The following is an 18,580-nucleotide window of genomic DNA, read 5'->3' as shown; positions in this document are numbered from 1 at the left end:
CGCGGGTCTGCGCGGAGGAGCCGCCTCCCCAGCGTGGGGCGCGCATTCAGACGCCGGCGGCGGCCAGAAGCCGAGATGCGGCGCGGGGCTCTCGGCCGGTCCCGGGCCAGCAAAGTCGGGGGCGGCCCCGCGCGCCGCTGACCCCGCGCGAGTCCGAGGGCTGTGCCGGCCCCGCCCGCCTCCGCCCCCTCCCGCGCCCGCCGCGCGCCCCTCCCCGCGGCGGCAGCGGCGGCGGCGGCGCATCCAGGGGCGGCGCGGAGCGGCTAGCCCAGCCGCCAGTGCCTGCGAGCTCCAGGCTGCTTGGGGAATTCACTTTGCCGCTTGGACGCTTCTCCATCCTAGGGCTTCTCCTGGTGGCTCTCCGGTTTCGACGCTCCCCTTTTCCTTTGGACGGAAAACTTCGCTGCTGTTTCTTTTTCCCCTTGGAGGACAGGATTAAAAGTTCCCAGAACTGGTGCCGCCGGTGCCGCTCGGGCGCTGGAACAGCTCTTGCCCGTGGGGTTCCAGTGCCACCATGTGCACCAACATAGTTTACGAGTGGCTGAAAGCGCTGCAGCTCCCGCAGTACGCCGAGTCCTTCGTGGATAACGGCTACGATGATCTGGAGGTGTGCAAGCAGATCGGGGACCCGGACCTGGACGCCATCGGGGTGCTGGCGCCCGCGCACCGCCGCCGCATCCTCGAGGCCGTGCGCCGGCTGCGGGAGCAGGACGCCGCCGCCGCCGGCCTCTACTTCACGCTGGAGCCGCAGCCGCCGCCCGCGCCGCCCGCTGTCGCCGTCCCCACCGGCCGCGGGGGGGAGCCGTGCGGCGGCCCGACCCCGGGCCCCCGCGGGGACCCCCGCGGCCAGACGGCCGCCCCCCGCAGCAGGGAGCTGGTGAGCTACCCCAAACTGAAGCTGAAGATCATGATCAGGGATAAGCTTGTCCGCGACGGCATCCACCTGAGCAAGCCCCCGTACTCCCGCAAGGTAAGGAGGCGCCGCCCGGACCGCGCGGGGCGCGCGGCGGGAGGGGACACGGCCCAGCCGCTGCAGCCCATTCCAGGTGACGACGGGGAGGCAAGGATGCTTGGGGTACTTGGGATCTTGTCTCTTTCTGTGTTCGCTCTTTATGCTTTCTTTCTTGGTGTCACCAGGAGTCAGTTCTAAACTAGGATCAAGACTCCGCTTAATGTCTGGTGCTCTACTGTGGAGAACTGGACGAGCGGCCCTACTCCAGGAGCAAAGGGCAACTCCGGATGCCCCCCCCCCACCCCGTAGTAGTGCTTAGGTCTGAAGGGTACTGGAACGGTTAGCACTACAGGCGTTCCCTATCTTTTTGAGAAACTTCCAAAGGGAAATTGGCCAAGTCTTAAAAGAGTGGGAAATCAGACCCTGTTGTTATCAGTTCCATACAGTCAAATGCCTTCACTGCTGCAAATTTGAAAAGTGAACCACTGACATGGACATTCTGGGGGAAGAGTTAAGTGTCAGTCCACTTGGGGTAGTTTCTTCAACTTAAGTACAGGGAGGGAATCCGTGCTAAAGACATTGGACATAATGGGGCCAGTGAGGAGGTACTGCTGAGCTCTTTGCTGGGTCACCAGTTTAATTTACTATTAATCTAGATGAGCTGAAGAAGGCACAACTCTTAGTTCTAGAAAGTTTGAGTGGACTTCCCTTTGGGAGGAGAGAGCACAGCCCAAGGAAGTGAGATTTTCTGTGGCCAGTGAGGAGTCCCTGGGGAGGAATCACAGGGAAAGAACTGGGAGTTTATGGAAGCTACTGAAATATGGACTTGGGCGTAGAATAATTAAGTAACAGAAAGTCTTATTTTCATACAAGAGCTGTCCCTCCCGATAAGTGTGTAGGCTTCTGGAGTCATCCAAGTAGAGGGTCCTGCCTTGAAAGGGAGAACTAGGTAGCACAGGTAATCCCCAAGCCTGCTTGGGGTTTCCCAGGCAAAGCTGCCCCTCAGCTGGAAATCATATAGAGAAGCCCAGAGGGAAAAGGTGGGGAAGAAGCTACAGCTGGGGGCGGGGGAGGGGGAAGAACAGCTGTGAACACAGCACCTGGACAGGAAAATTCGGATTATCGAAACGTTTTGTGCTCATCTTAGTCCTCTGAGTTGCTTTATATTCTTAATTCATGGTCAGAACGTCTGGATTTAAGGAAGGGCAAGTGGAAACTTTCTAAAAAGTGGTTAAGGTAGATATGAATGAAGGGTTTAATATTGTCCATACGTTATCTTGCAAGAAAGGTAAGCAATTCAGATACCATGCTTGGGAGTATAAATTTGTTTTTATAAAAATAAATAGGGCAGGTCTGAAGGACAGTTTGCCTCAAGTTAAACACATATTTCAGTTACCCACTCTGTGTTACTGATGTGTGGCCCAAACGGGAAGACAGAGGAAAGCACACTTTTCCCAAGCAGGCAGCGTTAGTTACGTCTGGTGTGGATAGGCGGGCTGGATCATTCGTATAAGGCTCATTCCTGGAGATAGCAGGTCAGAGGAGTTCAGCCCAGTCACACTCTTGTGATTTGCTTCCCAGGAAGTGAATTGGGTGTGAGCTGAGAAAATGTGAGCACGTGGGCACACAGCAAGGGCGCAGGTCGACGTCTGGACAGAAGGGGCTATAGAGAGTAAGGTGTGTCCCTAGGGCTTGCTTATTTTTCAGGACCAGAGCTGTGATCGGGCAAGGGGGCAGAGCAGAGGGTAGGCTGGGAGCGGAGAGTGGTGTTCAGGAAGTATCACGTTTTGGTTCTGATACTTAAAAACACAGGCATCGATACCAAACTTCAGAAGCTGAGAAAGATTCTTGTACGGACATGAAATGTGTGGGTGTAGGCTTCGGACTGTACCCGACTGCCTAGATCAGTGTGTGATATGGTAGTGCGTTTGAGCAAGTGTGATTTACACAAGAAGATTTCACCTTGTGTCGTAATACTGTTTTCTTTCTGTGTAAATGATTACTTCAGTCAACTTCTGTATGAATCCTAGAACAATGTTCGATAATAAAGTTACACCTAATTCACTTCCTGTACACACTTAATTCTGGGTCTTGAACAGATGAAAGAATAGAGTGGGGGCAGAAGTAGTTTCGTACCTCCATTGGTATTCTGCCCGTGAATAAAAAAAAAAAAAATGGTAAATTAAATTGTAAAAAAAAAGAAAAACAAAGTTCTATTCCTGTAGTTTTCTATATCTGCTATAAGAAAAACCCAATTTGTTTCAAGAAAAACAGAGAATAGGAACTGAAATACAAGTACTGTATCCCAAACTGAGGGTTCGGTTGTACAGCGCCAGACCACGTTGGTCATTCTGAATTTGTTGCTTATGTGTGCATTGCCTCTAAAGTTTCAGGTTTTACATTATTTGAGAATTGTCTTCTGATGCAGCTTGTTTCTGTGTAGGTAGTGCCAGGACTTTTCTTTAAAATGTGATCCACATTATATATCTCTGGGTTGCTTGGCTCTGTCATGATCGGAATGTGTAGCTGTTCATTATGTGCATTTAGGATTCTGCTTACTTGAGCGAGCCTCACTTCGCCTTTATAGTCATTTGAATCATCAGTCCCTGTGATGTGTGTGTGTGTGTGTGTGTGTGTGTGTGTGACTATTGGATGGCTTGAAAGTGGGTTTATACCCTGGATGGTCCAGGCAGGAATAGCAAATCTTTATAGAGGAGAGTAAATTGAGGAGTATTCCTAAGAATGACCAGAAAGGGTTTTAGGACTATAGAATTTGCTTCAGGAAGAGTTAAGGTTTGGGCTGTTGTGCTGCTGGCCTGGCCTCATGTTACCAGGTGCTTCCACTGTCCCCTCTTAGGTGAGTTGCAGTGTAAGTAAAAGGTAAGTTTCTCTTTGTTTTCCAAAGACAGTAATTAAAATCTAAGTTCAAAGTAAATACTCCTTTGTTTTTCCAAAGAAAGTAATTAAAATGTAAGTTCAAAGTAAATTCCCCTTTGTTTTCCAAAGCAAGTCTGCAGCTTTGGAAAAGCAGGAGCCTGGAAAGAACTCTGCTTGAAATCAAAAAGCAGTAGACAAGTCCCTTTTCTATCCTGTGTATAGCTTCTGTGACTGCTGTGATTGCTGCCTTAGTAGGATGGGGATATGTTTTCATAGGGTAGGAATTAGATAGAGCTCTGTGCATATGATCTCAGTTCTTCACCAGGCTTCCCTCAAGGCTCTAGGTTGCTGTGCTTGGCAGGATGCAGAAGCCCCGCCCTCACAGAACTTGGGGTGTAGCAGGGAAGACCTACAGTGGAATGAGCAGTCATGCTAAAGTGTGATGATTACTTCTGTGGGGAGTGCATGATGCTGTGGGCAGGTGCATCTAATTTCATTTACAGGGAGGTGGGTCGGAGCAGGCTTTCCAGAACTGGCATTTAGTCAGAGAACCGAAGGTTAGGAAAGTGTGGCCCTAGAAAGAGCAGGGTTCTAAGACAGAACAGTATGTGCAAAGGCCAGGAAGGCAGGAAGTTGAGTGGGCAACAGGAATTGAAGGGAACTCAGTCTGCCTGGAGCAAGAATGCTTGGAGGGAAAGGCAAGAGTTGGAAAGACACTCAGTGGCTGGTCCTGGATGGCCTTGACCTCCTGTTTAGGAATTTGGAGTGTATCTTGAGAGGGAGCTGTTGGTGGATCCTGAGCAGAGGCAGGGTGAAGAGTTAGGTTTTGGAGAGTCCAGGGAGATTTACAGGTGGCCTGGACTGGGGGAGTGAGTCGGGGAGGAGCAGTGGAGGTAATTGAGAGGTGGAATGGACCGAACTCGATGACGGTTTGGATGCCAGGGCTGTGAGGGGAAAGCTCGGGGTGACATGCAGATTTCTGCCTTAGGATTGCAATGCTATTCCCTGACGAGGTAGAGGACCCGAAAGAAGATCACATTTGGGGAGAAAGATGTTGCCTCCGGACTATCTTCACTCTCTTAGAAATCCACTTGTGTTCCACCTGTTCGTCCTCCCCGGAACCCCTAGCAACCACTGATCTTTCTCCTGTTCTGACAGTTTTGTCTTTCCTGGAACATCCACGGTTGGAAGCATACAGTATGTAGTTCTTTCCCCTGGTAATATGCACTTACTGGTCCTGCGTGTCTCCTTCTGGCTCAGCGGCTCATTTCTCTGAGTCTGAATAGCATCCCATTCTCTGGATGTACCATGACAACCTTCTAATGAAGTCTGGCTGAGAATACGGACCCAAGACTACGGCTGGAGAGAAGGGAGACTAAGTCAAGAGAAGGGTTTTGCGGAGTTACTTTTTTGAAGGACAAGAGGAGCTCAACACTCCTCTCTGAGTGTTGGTGACGGAGAGCCAGAGACAGGGAGATGTCCCACAGGCCAAGGTCTTGGAGGAGGTGGGAGGGAGTCACTCCCAAAGCACTAGAAGGAGGTGGATTTGCTTCTAGGCAAGGTGGATTTGCTTATATTAGGAAGGAGCAGTGCTCGCTTCGGCAGCACATATACTAAAATAGGAAGGAGCAGAGGAAGGATGGCTGAGGTGGGGTGACATTGAGGAGCACTGGTGTGTCTCTCTGACCATCTGATACCAGTGAGGGGGGCGGTGGAGGGATTAGAGGTGTATGGAGAAGGTTGTGTTCATATACAAATATTGGCTGCTATGATCTGGTGCGTGTGGCTATGCTTAAGCATAAACATGAAGCAGTAGTGCTTCTAGGATGTACGTAAGCCCATGTATATAGACGGTGTCCTTGTCGTTCTGGTGTACAGGGTGCAGGCGGCAGGCTATGTGTGAGGCTGTATCAAGCCCTGGGCTGTGTGGCAGTGCGGGGCAACGCAGTGGGGTAGGTGGGAATACTGCGGGGCTCTAAAGGCGTTCTGTTTACTAGCAGACTTGGAAAAGCAGAAAGCAGGTCTTCGGGCAGATAGCGGATGGGGCAGGCTTCTCCACTTCTTCACATGAAACGTATCTCTTTGGCATGCCTTACCCGTTAACACTGTTTGAGTTAGTATAACCTTATTTAATAATGCCGTAAGAGCGTTAGGCTTCATTCCCACCTCCGCGTGAATCTAATTACATAACAGGACTCCCGTGGTAATAGGTCTGTTAATGGGTGTTTGGGGAACAGGACCCAGGACGAAGGAATATGGAGACAGAGGTGGCACGAGGGCTTCTGTGTCTGTGCCAAGGTGAGGATATAGAAATGTGTAGAAAGACAGAAGCTGGGGAAGAAAACTTGGGAGTTTTGCCTTGGGTCCTGGCAGAGCTGAAATGACAAAAAATATTCCTCCCCCAGAATTCCTCTGCCTTCATGATGTTGTCGGGGACAGATGGGAAGCTGGCAAAGTTCAGTTCTCCCAACTCAAATCAATATCCTCAAGTATCCTCAGCCTGGGCAAATGAAGATCCTTCTAGGCTTTTGTGGTTCTTCGTCCCTCATTGGAACATGGTGAAAAGGAAGGGCCCGGAAGGAGGCGGCTTTCCTCACGCTGTTTGTAGTTGACTTTTTGGAGAGTTTCTAACATTTGAACTCTAAACCATCCGTCTGCCTGTCTGCAACCCTCAGGAATGCCGAGCACCCTGTTCGCATGTTGGTTCAAGGTCCCCAGAGTCCCCAGGTGAAATTGGAAACCAGCCCTTGTCCACAGAGAGAGACCAGAGAGAAACGCAGACCAGGCCGGGTCGGCAGCTGGCAGGTTTGATAAACAAGGAACTGACGTGAGAGGCTTGTCTGGGGCAGATGCATCGTGAGGAGCTCTCTGGAGGTCCTGGACCTGCCAGCCAGAATCTTATTTATTTATTTATTTATTTATTTATTTATGATCTTGCTGATCTTTTTTTTTTTTTTTTAAATTGTGTTATGTTAGTCATTGTACAGTACATCATTAATTTTTGATGTAGTGTTTCACAATTCAGTGTTTGCCTGTAACACCCAGTGCTCTGTGCAATCCATGCCCTCCTTAATACTCATCACTGGGCTCACCTGTACCCCCACACTCCTCCCCTCTAAAACCCTCAGTTTGTTTCCTGGAGTCCACAGTCTCATGGTTCATCTCCCACTCTGATTTCCACCCCCTTCATTTTTCCCTTCCTTCTACTAATGTCCTCCATGCTATTCCTTATGTTCCACAAATAAATGAAACCATGTGGTAACTGACTTTCTCTGCTTGACTTATTTCACTCAGCATAATCTCCTCCAGTCCCATCCATATTGATGCAAAAGTTGGGTGTTCATCCTTTTTGATGGCTGAGTAATATTCCATTACATATAGGGACCACATCTTCTTTATCCATTCATCTGTTGAAGGGCATCTCAGCTTTTTCCACAGTTTGGCCATTGTGGACATTGTCTCTATGAACATTGGGGTACATATGGCCCTTCTTTTCTTTGGGGGTAAATACCCAGTAGTGCAATTACCAGCTCATAGGGCAGCTCTATTTTTAACTATTTGAGGAACCTCCACATTGTTTTCCAAAGTGACTGCACCAACTTGCATTCCCACCAACAGTGTAAGAGGGTTCCCCTTTCTCCGCAACTTCTCCTAACATTTGTTGTTTCTTGCCTTGTCAATTTTTGCCATTCTAACTGGTGAAAGTGGTATCTCAGTGTGGTTTTGGTTTGTATTTCCCTGATGACTAGTGAAGTTGAACATTTTTTTGTATGTCTGTTAGCCATTTGTATGTCTCCTTTGGAGAAGTGTCTGTTCATGTCTTTGGCCCATTTTTTGATGTGATTTTCTGTTTTGTGTGTGTTGGGTTTGAGGAGTTTTTTTTATAGACCTTGGATATCAGCCCTTTGTCTGTGGTGTCATTTTCGAATATCTTCTCCTTCTGTGGGTTGCCTCTTTGTTTGGTTGACTATTTCCTTTGCTGTGCAGAAGCTTTTGATCTTAATGAAGTCCCAAAAATTCATTTTCACTTATGCTTCCCCTGCCCTCAAGCCGTGTCTTGAAAGTGGTTGCTGTGGCCTCCAGAATCTTAAAGGTCTCTAGAGAGGTTTTAACCGGGTATAGTCCCGTATGTCATTCAGATGATCTCAGTACCGCATTATGCTCTCAAGGCTGTGTTCTTGAAGTGCCTCTCAGCATGGGAACAGTGGGAGTAATACTCATTCTAAAGATGGGGAGGAGGTGAGGAGACTCTGATGGCTGGGGTCCAGCTCTTGGGTCCACTTGTGGTCATGTTCCCTCACTGACCTTCCTCAACAGGTAGGCCCTGGGTTATCGCAGTGAACCGGGCCAACAAATGAGACAGATGAACTGGACAGACATGGTTCATTCTTACAGCTATGGATATACATGTGGGGGGCCTAACCCAGTATCTGATGCGTGGGAGGAGTGCCGTATAAAAGTTGAATGTGGGACATGAAGGCGATCTGGCTGCAACATGTCACCCCATTGATCTCCGGGGTTGGTTTGACTGCTCTGGATGGCTGGGTGGGTGTCCTCTTCCCCCTCACTGCTCTGCAGGCCTCCCTCCCAAAGCCGCCAGCACTTGGCCAAGAGAACTATCTTCCTTGATAGAGGGGGACCGTTCTTTGATCAAGGGTATACAAAATGTTGTGTTCCCCTGTTACAACTTCCAAACAAGCTCTCAAGGTCCATTTGTAGGAGAACGTAGGGTAGTTCAAGCTCCTAAGATGCCAAACGCATCCAGATGAGGCCCTGTGCAAGGCAGACTGCCCTTGGAAACAAAAAAAATGGTTGAATGTTGTTTCTATAAATGCTGAGGGTGGTGAATTTTGCATTTGTTTGTTGTAAGTGTTTAAAAAAAAGATCAACTTCCATCAAAACTTGGAGATTATCAGTGATGAAATTTAAAATCAAAGTATGTTTATTCATTAAGTATTTTCGAAGAACTGGGAATGAAAACGCTAGTTGGGCAGGTTATTTAAAAAGCAAACCTCTGAGGGCACATGGATGGCTCAATCAGTTAAGCGGCTGCTTTCAGTCCAGGTCATGGTCCCACAGTCCTGGGATGGAGGCCCGAGTAGGGTTCTCTGCTCAGCAGGGAATCTGTTCCTCCCTCCTGCTCAAGTTTGCTCTCTCTCCCTCCCCCTTTCTCTCTGTCAAATAAATAAATAAGTAAATTCTTAAAGGGTGCAGGGGGAAGCAGACTTCTGAAGCAGGGCCATGACTGCAGAATTTAAGAAGGTGCTCATCAACAGGGCGTGCAAGTCTGGGCCCTACTTGTGGGCCCGCTGCCCTTAAGGAAATAAATCTGTCATTGTGAAATACCAGGTATTTGTGGGCGTTGCCGGCAGCCCTCCAATCACATGCGGGCAGTCACCTCCCATGCTTCAGACCCCTCTGCAGCAGCAGTGGGCTGTGGGCCCAAACGTGCCAAGCTCCCCCACAGGCCCGCATGCTTTCGGTGCATTATGGCAGCTCTGGGAGCTCCTCCAGGTGGGAGAGCTCTGTACATCGGACAGGTCCTCTCTGCCGACACTGTGCCGTGGTGGTGAAGAGCCCAGGCTCCGGAACATACTGTGGGGTCCGGTCCCAGCTCTGCTCCGTGCTCGGACACTTCAGCCCCTCTGCAGAAAGTGGACAATGTTAGGGACTGCTTTAGGAGGGCCTTATGGGAGTGAGATGAACTGAGGACTTGCCAGGCTATAATTTGTATCAGATCCCGGGGGTTGCTGTCATCAAGTACCACAAAGTAGGTCTATAGAACAACAGAAACGTATTCTCTCACAGTTCTGGAGGCTACAAATTCAAAGCCAAGGTGTTGGTAGAGTCTTGCTCCAAAATCCCAAGGGTCTGCGCTGCGATTTACTTATAGGGGCTACCAAAACCTGCAAAGGCCATCTCTGTATCTGCAACTGCCACTTCAAGCACCCCGGGGTCTGCTGGGGCAGATGGTCCAGGATGTGGCAGCACGGCTGTTACTAGAGCCTTCTCTGGTTCCAGCCGCACTCAAAACCAGCAGCTTTCCTAGTGTCTCGGTCAGTGAGCTGCGGTAGTGCATCCCAATGAGGGATAGGGTGCCTCCAAAGTCCAAAGAGGCGTGTTTAGGCCTTGTGCCTCATTTTTGGTTTTGGGGGGTGGGGCAGATGCAACAACTTATCCTCACTTAAGAAAGGATATCTCAGTATGCCCCCCGCCAAGGGCCTCTGAAAGTTTCATCCAGGTAGGAGGCCCCTTAGTTTGTGTCAGACGTCTCAACTTCTGACATGCAAATCTTACAATTAAGTCTAGAGTAGTGGCTACTTCTTGTTGCCAGGTCAAAGCAGCATACTGTTGTCAATGTAATGGACCAGTGGAAGGGAAAGGTGACCAAGAACCCTGCGAACTAAATTGTGGCATAGGCTGGAGACTTTATATACCTGCTGGAGGTAGGACAGAGAAGGTAGACTGCTGGCCTTGCTTGGTACATACTGAGATACTGAGAAAGTAGCAGGTTACTGGCCGGATGCGTAACCTGGCTCATGGTAAGTGCTCACCCGAGTTAGCTTCTGTACGCCAGATGTAACCTTGCTCAGGTGGTTCAGCTTCCATCTGGTCTTACGTCAGCTGTGTATAGTGGTCTTACGTCAGCTGTGTATAGAAAATCCATTGGCTCAGGTTTCATTCCTGATGATAGGTGTGTTTGATAATTAATCAGGACAGATTTTTTTTTTAATTTTACTTATTTATTTGACAGAGAGAGAGAGCACATAAGCAGGGGGAGTGGCAGAGGGAGAGGGAGAAGCAGTCCCCTTACTGAGCAGGGAACCGGATGCGGAGCTCAATCCCAGGGTCCCGGGATCATGACTGAGCCGAAAGCAGATGCTTAACCGACTGAGTCTAAACCCAGGTACCCTAGTCAGTGGCAGATTTTTATTACAAATGATGCCTAGTCATTTATTGCCTGAGGATACAATAATAAAAATAATTTTTAAAAAATAAAAAATAAATAAAAATATACACATTTCAGAATTTAGACATTCAAAATTAGATTATAATCTCCAAATCAGTCACCTGGTAGAACACAGGATTTCCGTTACTCAAAACCTTTCTGAAGGTCTAGTGCCTGTAGAGCACTTTTTAGAACATGGTCGGTGGGTGCAAGTCTTCATTCTTCTGAGGAGGATCTGGTTTGGGGTACACACCTAAAGTGCTTTGGAATCAAATCTGAGAGTTGTGTCAATAAAATATGGAATGGAAGACAGAATCTGAAAAAAATGAATTTTTTTTTTGGTATGACTTCTAAAGTGGTTTTAAATTTTGTGATATTCATAATTCTTTTCCTACGTTTGAATTCTTAAAAATATATGCTCTTACTGTGTATCCATGTCGTAAGTACGGAATACCTCAACAAAACACAAGTCAATTCCCTACATATCTGCAAAGAGCAAGGCATTAGTTATGGACTCTCCCAACAGATAATTAGTGTAAAGGTGCTTATGGTCCTATAGGGGAGAAGTTAAGTAAACTGTGCATAGACATGAGTAAACTGCAGCCCTCTCTCAGTTAATCTCCATTTGGGTAGTCTCTTGGTGTTCTTACAGCCTTTCCTTTGCTTGTCCTGCTGTTATTTATTTATTTATTTATTTAAGTTTTTTTTTGTTTTTTAAAGATTTTATTTATTTATTTGACAGAGATCACAGTAGGCAGAGAGGCAGGCAGAGAGAGAGGGGGAAGCAGGCTCCCTGCTGAGCAGAGAGCCCGATGCGGGGCTTGATCCCAAGACCCTGAGACCATGACCTGAGCCGAAGGCAGAGGCTTTAGCCCACTGAGCCACCCAGGTGCCCCAGTCCTGCTGTTTTTAGAAAGCTTTTCTATACCCTGTCATCTCAAGTCTTAACAGAAGTCAGAGTTCTCATTTCCCCTCTCACTCTTGCGTGCAAAAAAAGATGCTTAAGGCAGGGATACCAGGGTTAAGAATGTCCTCATGGGCACGCCTGGGTGTCTCTGTCGGTTAAGCATCTGCCTTCGGCTCAGGTCATGATCCTGGGGTCCTGGAATGGAGTCGCACATCGGGTTCCAAGCTCAGGAGGAGTTTGCTTCTCCCTCTGCCTTCCGTTCCCCCTGCTAATGCTCTCTCTCTCTGACAAATAAATAAATAAAATCATTAAAAAAAAAAAGAAAGAAAGAAAGAAAGCCCTCATGAACCTTATATGTGATCTTAGGCTGTCGCCTAAGGTATACTATGACAAAGAAAGAAGAGTTAAGTTTTAAAAATGTCATTCTTTTTAGATTTTTTAGAATGCTCAGATTTCAGTTCACTGGAAGTTTGTTCTGAAATGAATTTTCTTGAAAGTAAGGTAAGTCAAATGATGTAGACTTGACCAGGGCTGGTCGTCGAAATAGAGAAGGATATCCTAAGGTATTTGGAAGAACATTGCCTATAGTAAGGGAAAATTCCCCAAGAACCGTGATAGGAATAGCCCCTCAAGGTTATGGCCTGTTTAGAGTTAGAAGCAGCATTGAGCCCTTGGCTTATTATTGCTACTCTCTGAATTTGAGCTGATGGTTTTTTAACAGTTATTTTCTAAATTTTATGAAAAAAATGGTATTTCAGATCAACTGCCGATTCAGACTTGGGAGGCCTGAGAAGAGTAAGGAGGAAATTCTCCTTTTCAGTCAATGCAAAAACTATTAAGGGTAAATAATTGTGGATCATGCCAAAAGGCATTAAGGATACAATCTGTCTTACATAGAGACTAAGTGACATCTAATAGTTTAAAGAGATTTCATTACTGCTGCTAATTGAAATAAATGGTCTGATGAGTTCCAAAAACCTTGCTGTTAGGTTTCCATAAAGTTATAAATGCAAACAGAATAAGACCTACTTCATTCGAAACATGTCTGAAAGACAAGGAAAACAATTGATATGCATTCTTTGTTTACCCAAATCATAACAAACAGTAATTCCAAGTTTTAAGATGTTTTCCCTAGAACTCAGAACTCTATAATAAGACTAGAAGGATACCTACTGTATTTTAAGTAGTGGCCATGAGATAAAATAAAACAAATACTTTATTTCTTCTTTAGTTTTAAAGCAATTGACAATTAAAATAAGGAGTACATTTTGATTTTAAAGTATTCGAACCTTACAGTAAACGTATTATCTATGACATAACATTTGCACTTAACCAAACTAAAGTATTATACTTGATAGTTCGTGCTGTCTCACTGTTTTTGAATTTTCAACACAAATTAAAAACTCGAATGGCCGCAAAAGAATAATAAAATTGAAGTCCTTCAAATTTTGTTTCTTTGTTTTTTGCAAAGCATGGTTCTTTTCATTGTTGATTTCAAACTTACCGTTTACTTTGGGGATATGTAATTGTACTATAAGAAAGATTTGACAATTTTCACAAACATATTCTAGGAAAGGACTCTTGTAAACCACGTCTGTGGGTTGGTGCCAACTGTGTAACCAAGAGTTCTCTGAACTAACTCTCATGCAGAACATAGCGCTTATTAAAAGGACAGGTAAGGGGTGCCTGGGTGGCTCAGTTGGTTAATTGTTTGCCTTTGGCTCAGGTCATGATCCCAGGGTCCTGGGATCGAGCCCCACATCGAGCTCTCTGCTCGGCAGGGAGCCTGCCCCCCCCCACCCCGCCCGAGCCTGTCTCTCTGCCTACTAGTGATCTCTGTCAAATAAATAAATAAAATCTTTAAAAAAAAAAGTAAAAATAAAAGTAAAAGGACAGGTAATAACAAGATGCTAATTAGAAGTGAATGCACATACCATTAAAACTCAGCAGTAAGGAACTGCAGCATTTACAGTTTTGACCAAAGATTTTTTAGGGAGCAGTGTTTACCACTCATATTGTTTAGAATTGTCTGGAGGGCATGTTTATAATTAAAAGATTTATTTTGTTTTGAGGGACCTCCTTACTGTCTGCAACTGGGGTGAGCTCTTTCCTCTGCCCTGCCCTGGAAGACGTAAGGAAATATGATCATTTTAGTTTAAGAGAAGCTATTTCTTCTGTAAAGTGGTGCTGGTGTCTCTCTCACAGGGTTGTAGAATGAATGAAATGGGATAATTTCTATCAAGTTATTTTGTAAGTGTTAAAACAACTTTATAGATTTAGGGTGTTCTTATTGATAGGGGATATGTCTTTATGTTTATCAAAACTTTGAAAATATTTCTTTTTTTTTTTTCTTTGAAGATTTTATTTATTTATTTGACAGACAGAGATCACAAGTAGGCAGAGAGGCAGGCAGAGAGAGAAGAGGAAGGAGGCTCCCTGCTGAGCAGAGAGCCAGATGTAGGCCTCGATCCCAGGATCCTGGGATCATGACCTGGACTGAAGGCAGAAGCTTTAACCCACTGAGTCATCCAGGTGGTCCTTGAAAACATTTCTGACTGAAAATCAATCATACTGAATTGAGACTACTTGGAGAACACTGAAGCAGATCTAGAAGAAACTGAAAATGGTCTACATTACAATGTCTAATGCTACAATGTATTTTTTAAAAAATAATTTAGATATAAGAATATTTGTTTTGTACACGGGCACAAATCTCATAGTACCCTGTTAGTGAATGAGGGGAAGGCTGTTCCTATGTTTCAGGTATCATTTGAAAAATGGTTTTAATACAAGACATAGTCTGTCTTAGTTTAGCACCATAATTTAATTTCTAATCATTTCTTATTGGGTTGAAATCTTACCCATATTATTATTGATTATTAAAATTTTTTATCATTTGAAAATGTCATATTTGAGAAATACTATTTCACCATTCTTTGAATTAGATTTCTTAGATTACCAGGTTACAAAATTTCATATTTGTGGCTTTTAATATTTATAATTATGTGTTGTCTGTTCATGGTGCTTACCTGTTTTCTTCTGTTGTCTCAGACTACTCCCAGTTGCTTTGCAAGAGCTCTTTATATATTAAAGAAAATAATCATGATTACATAGAGGTTGCAGAGACTTTTCCCAGAATGTGGTTTACCTTATAATTTTATGGGGTTTTTTTTGTATGCACCAAATTTAAAAACTCATATGTAGTCTACCTTATCAATAATTTTAGCAATTTCTTTCAGACTGGAGGAATAAAAAAGTGTGAACTCAGAATTGAGTTTGAATTATTTTTTACCATTTACTTAGACAACTTATTTAATCTTTCTAAACCTGAGTTGTCTCATCTATAAAATGAGTATAATATTACCTACTTCTTAATCTTATGATTATTATGTTCTTCTCAGGATGAAGACCTTATCTTAAATTGTTAGTTCACATCTTTACCAATCTGTCGAGGCTAAATATTCTTTTTTTAATTTCAAAAAGCTCTTTAAATCCCCATAACAGATGTAATTTGTTTGCCTGCTATCACCATCAAGAATATTTGGTCAATTTATCATTAGCTTTTTAGGTTTTCCTTTTTTTAAAATAGAGAAATATAGTTAATTCTATTTTTATGATCATTTTTATCCTTATAAATCCCTTTCTTGAGTACAAAATCAGTTCATAATTGCCTTTTTCTCCCATTATTCTTTTGTTGTTTATTTCATTTCTGCACTGAGCTCTCTCACCCACCTGAAATTTATTTTGGCACATGACATAGGGCAGAGAGCTCTAATGCTCTACATAATCATTCTTAGATGACTGTTATATCATGTGCTTTTCAGGAATTCCAGTTTTCTGCGTTCTTGCCATACTCCAAAATTTAATGGAAATGCTGCAAGTATTTTGCTATTACTCTGCCCCAGGTTATCAGTATAAGATACTCCTTATGGTGTTAAAAATTCATCTTCATTTTTTCTAATTGGGTGGAAATTTTTACTGGGAATGGATATCTGATTCTAGTAAATATCTTTTCAACAACTTAAAGTAATGGAGAACGCTTTTCTTACTGGGCTTAATGTCGCCATGCAGTATTGCCTTAAGAGATTTCCTGTTGGGGTGCCTGGGTGGCTCAGTGGGTTGAGCCTCTGCTTTAGGCTCAGGTCATGATCTCAGGGTCCTGGGATTGAGCCCTGCGTCGCATGGGGCTCTCTGCTCAGCAGGGAGCCTGCTTCCCCCTCTCTCTGCCTGCCTCTCTGCCTGCTTGTGATCTCTCTTTGTCAAATCAATCAATCAATCAATCAATCTTAAAAAAAAACACACACCAAAAAATAAGAGAGAGAGAGTGATTCCCTATGAGTATACCATCCTTCCATTGCTAGGTAAATGAAGCAAATCAGGAAGCGATGTCTCCTGTAGCATCCAGAGTTTGAGAGGAGGGACATATCCTCTTATCCCAGTTTATTCTGACATTGTTTTACATTTTATATCTTTTCTCTCATGCACAGTGGTTGACATTTACCTTCAGTTTGGTAACCCCTCTGACAGTAATTGTCGTGACATTATTACAGTTGACTCTGTGCCTGGAGCTTTGTGGGAGCTGTGGTCCCTGCTACATAAGCACAGGAGGCGGCCGCAGCGGGGGGGGGGGGGAGCCGCGGTGGGATGAGCACTGCAGCCTTGTGGTTCAGAAGTCACAGCCCTGTAGTTGTGGGTAGCTACTTTGTCTTCTGGTTTGGGCAGGCATTTTGTATTTGAACCACAGGGTAGAGACTTTGAGGAGGGTGGGGGGTGGGGTTTAACTCAAATCCCTATTGATTTTACTGTTTCTGAAGAGTTCTCCCTCTTGTCTACTCACTGGCGCCCCCACCCTGCCCCAAGGCACCTGCTCCCTTCCCCCCCACCTCCCCACCCCCACCGCACCAGGCCTTTTAGTGGAAAATACAAACGAAGGCTGCTTGCCAGATGCCATGTGTAATTGAAAACCTTATAAAAGAAATTGATGCGGCATTCGTTTTAATTTGAGTCTTTGACTTTACATAGGAACAACAGCTCCGTGTGGAAAAAAAATACAATGGAAAGATGCAATAGGAAATACTGTCCTTGATTTCATTTAAACATTCCTTGACAGGTCAAATAGAAAGGTTTTTTTAAAAGGTCATTGAAGCAAGAATTAACAGTGGGGTACAGGAATGTTACGTTTCTGGAGACAGTACCTCTGTCAGGTGCTGAATTCAGCTGGGTTTGCAGAAGTGGCTGCACCCAGGGCTTCCCAAGCTAGCCATCAATCTCGAAATAAAGATAGAGCCACTTTAAAGTAACCATGTATCAACACAGAATGGAACGCTGCTACGTTATGAACCGCTCCTCTGGGAAATTCTTGATTGACAAAAGTAGCGCTGCATTAAGTAGTAGCAATATTTTCATGGCCAGAAAGTAATAAAGCTATAGATAATCTTTATGAAGAAAAAATATTTTCCATGAAGAACTGCCACACAATCTCAAGACTTGCTTCCTACGGTACCCTGCTCAGGTGAAAAGTAGCTCTAGCTAAATGTGAAAGAAAAAAAACTGATAATTTGAGAAGTTGTTAATTGCATCCAAGGTTGGTGTTCTAGTCAGTGTCATATATAAGGCAGCTCAAGAAAAGATGATATTGGGTGCTATCTGGGATGGCACAAATCCACTGTCTCTCTGGCTTGATTAGGCTTATATAGTGGGAGAAAATTCAAGATATGCATGATGCTTCCATTAGAGATTAAAGTTGTGCCAGAGGGTCTGCAAAGCAATTTTACTCTTTTGAGATCTACTTCATTACAGAGAGGTTTGGAGAGTTGGAGGTAGGTCGGGGGCATTAACTTGGAGTTTTATTGTGGTGTCATTTTAAATCAGAGTTTTACTGCCACTTCTTGGCACAGCAGTTTGGACCAGTGTATAATATGACCCCTTGTATTGATATACTTATCTTGAAAATGGTGGCGAACCAAATCTTCTGATGTTTTTCTGATCATTTATTAAAACATTGGGATAGTAAATGCTTGGACTCTTGAGCCATATTAGTCCCTCTCTCTGACAGGAAGTACAACATTCTTTTCCACCCCCCGTATTGCTCTTTTGGGATGAACATGCTAAATTATATTAAAAATGTTTTGTGAGGAAAGAGGGAGAGCAATGTTCTTTTGGAAGCAGGCAGACTGAAAATGCAAGAGCTCCTGCGGCAGTGAACTCAATCATACTCCAAAAACCTTGTCATTGTGCTTTGAGTTCATTAATTACAAAAATTAGATTTATCCTTAATCCAGCCATATAGTCATTAGTTATGGATATTTTGATTCTACTCTTCACATCTGGAGGGGACCTCTCTTCTTACTTGACCCTCCTCCCTCATTCTCCCCGTGGAGTTTAGAAAGCTAAAATATAATCTTCCATGCTAACTTACTTGTTCGGTCAGAATTCCCCAAGTTAGGATAAGCTTCTTGCTGTTGGTAACTTTTTCAGATAGAACATAAGGAAACAACTTTGAAATACTCAAATAATAATAATAACTGATCATGGTCAGTATTTATGATTTGTTGAGTGCTTTACCATAGCATTTCATTCAGTCCTCATTACAGCCCCCTATAGTCATGTTTTCGTCATCCCTGATTTATAGGTGGGAAAATGAGGCCTAAAGAGCTTATGTAACTTGTCCAAACTCACACGGTTAGCGCATCTTATCTGGGAACCAGGTGTACTGACCCAGAGCCCATGCTCATTATCACTGGGCCATTCTGACTCCAACCTTGCTTTGGGGATTTGGCAGCTGTTTTTCAGTTGCTAAAAAACAGCTGTGGGGTAGGGAGTAGGTATATCTTGAGATTTTTAAATTACTTTTTATTTTTTTGTAAAGATTTTATTTATGTACTTGAGAGAGAGT

The 18,580-nt window shown here is 44.6% G+C and overlaps 1 protein-coding gene across 2 annotated transcripts in view; it reads left to right on the top strand.

Annotated features, from left to right (window-relative positions):
* Positions 1-246: 246 nt before the first annotated feature.
* Positions 247-18,580, top strand: part of SAMD5 (sterile alpha motif domain containing 5) — an 81,160-nt gene continuing 62,826 nt past the window's right edge. Inside the window, exon 1 of one of the 2 annotated variants that reach the window (XM_032339293.1) lies at positions 247-970. In XM_032339293.1, coding sequence (XP_032195184.1) covers positions 515-970 — 456 coding nt within the window. In that variant the 5' untranslated portion in view covers positions 247-514. The remainder of the gene's footprint in view (positions 971-18,580) is intronic. The other variant, XM_032339294.1, reaches the window with a different exon arrangement.

Source organism: Mustela erminea, chromosome 4 (assembly GCF_009829155.1).
Source record: "Mustela erminea isolate mMusErm1 chromosome 4, mMusErm1.Pri, whole genome shotgun sequence".
Taxonomy (NCBI): Eukaryota; Metazoa; Chordata; class Mammalia; order Carnivora; family Mustelidae; genus Mustela; species Mustela erminea.
The sequence above is the reverse complement of the archived record's forward strand: the minus strand, read 5'-3'. Positions and strand labels throughout refer to the sequence as shown.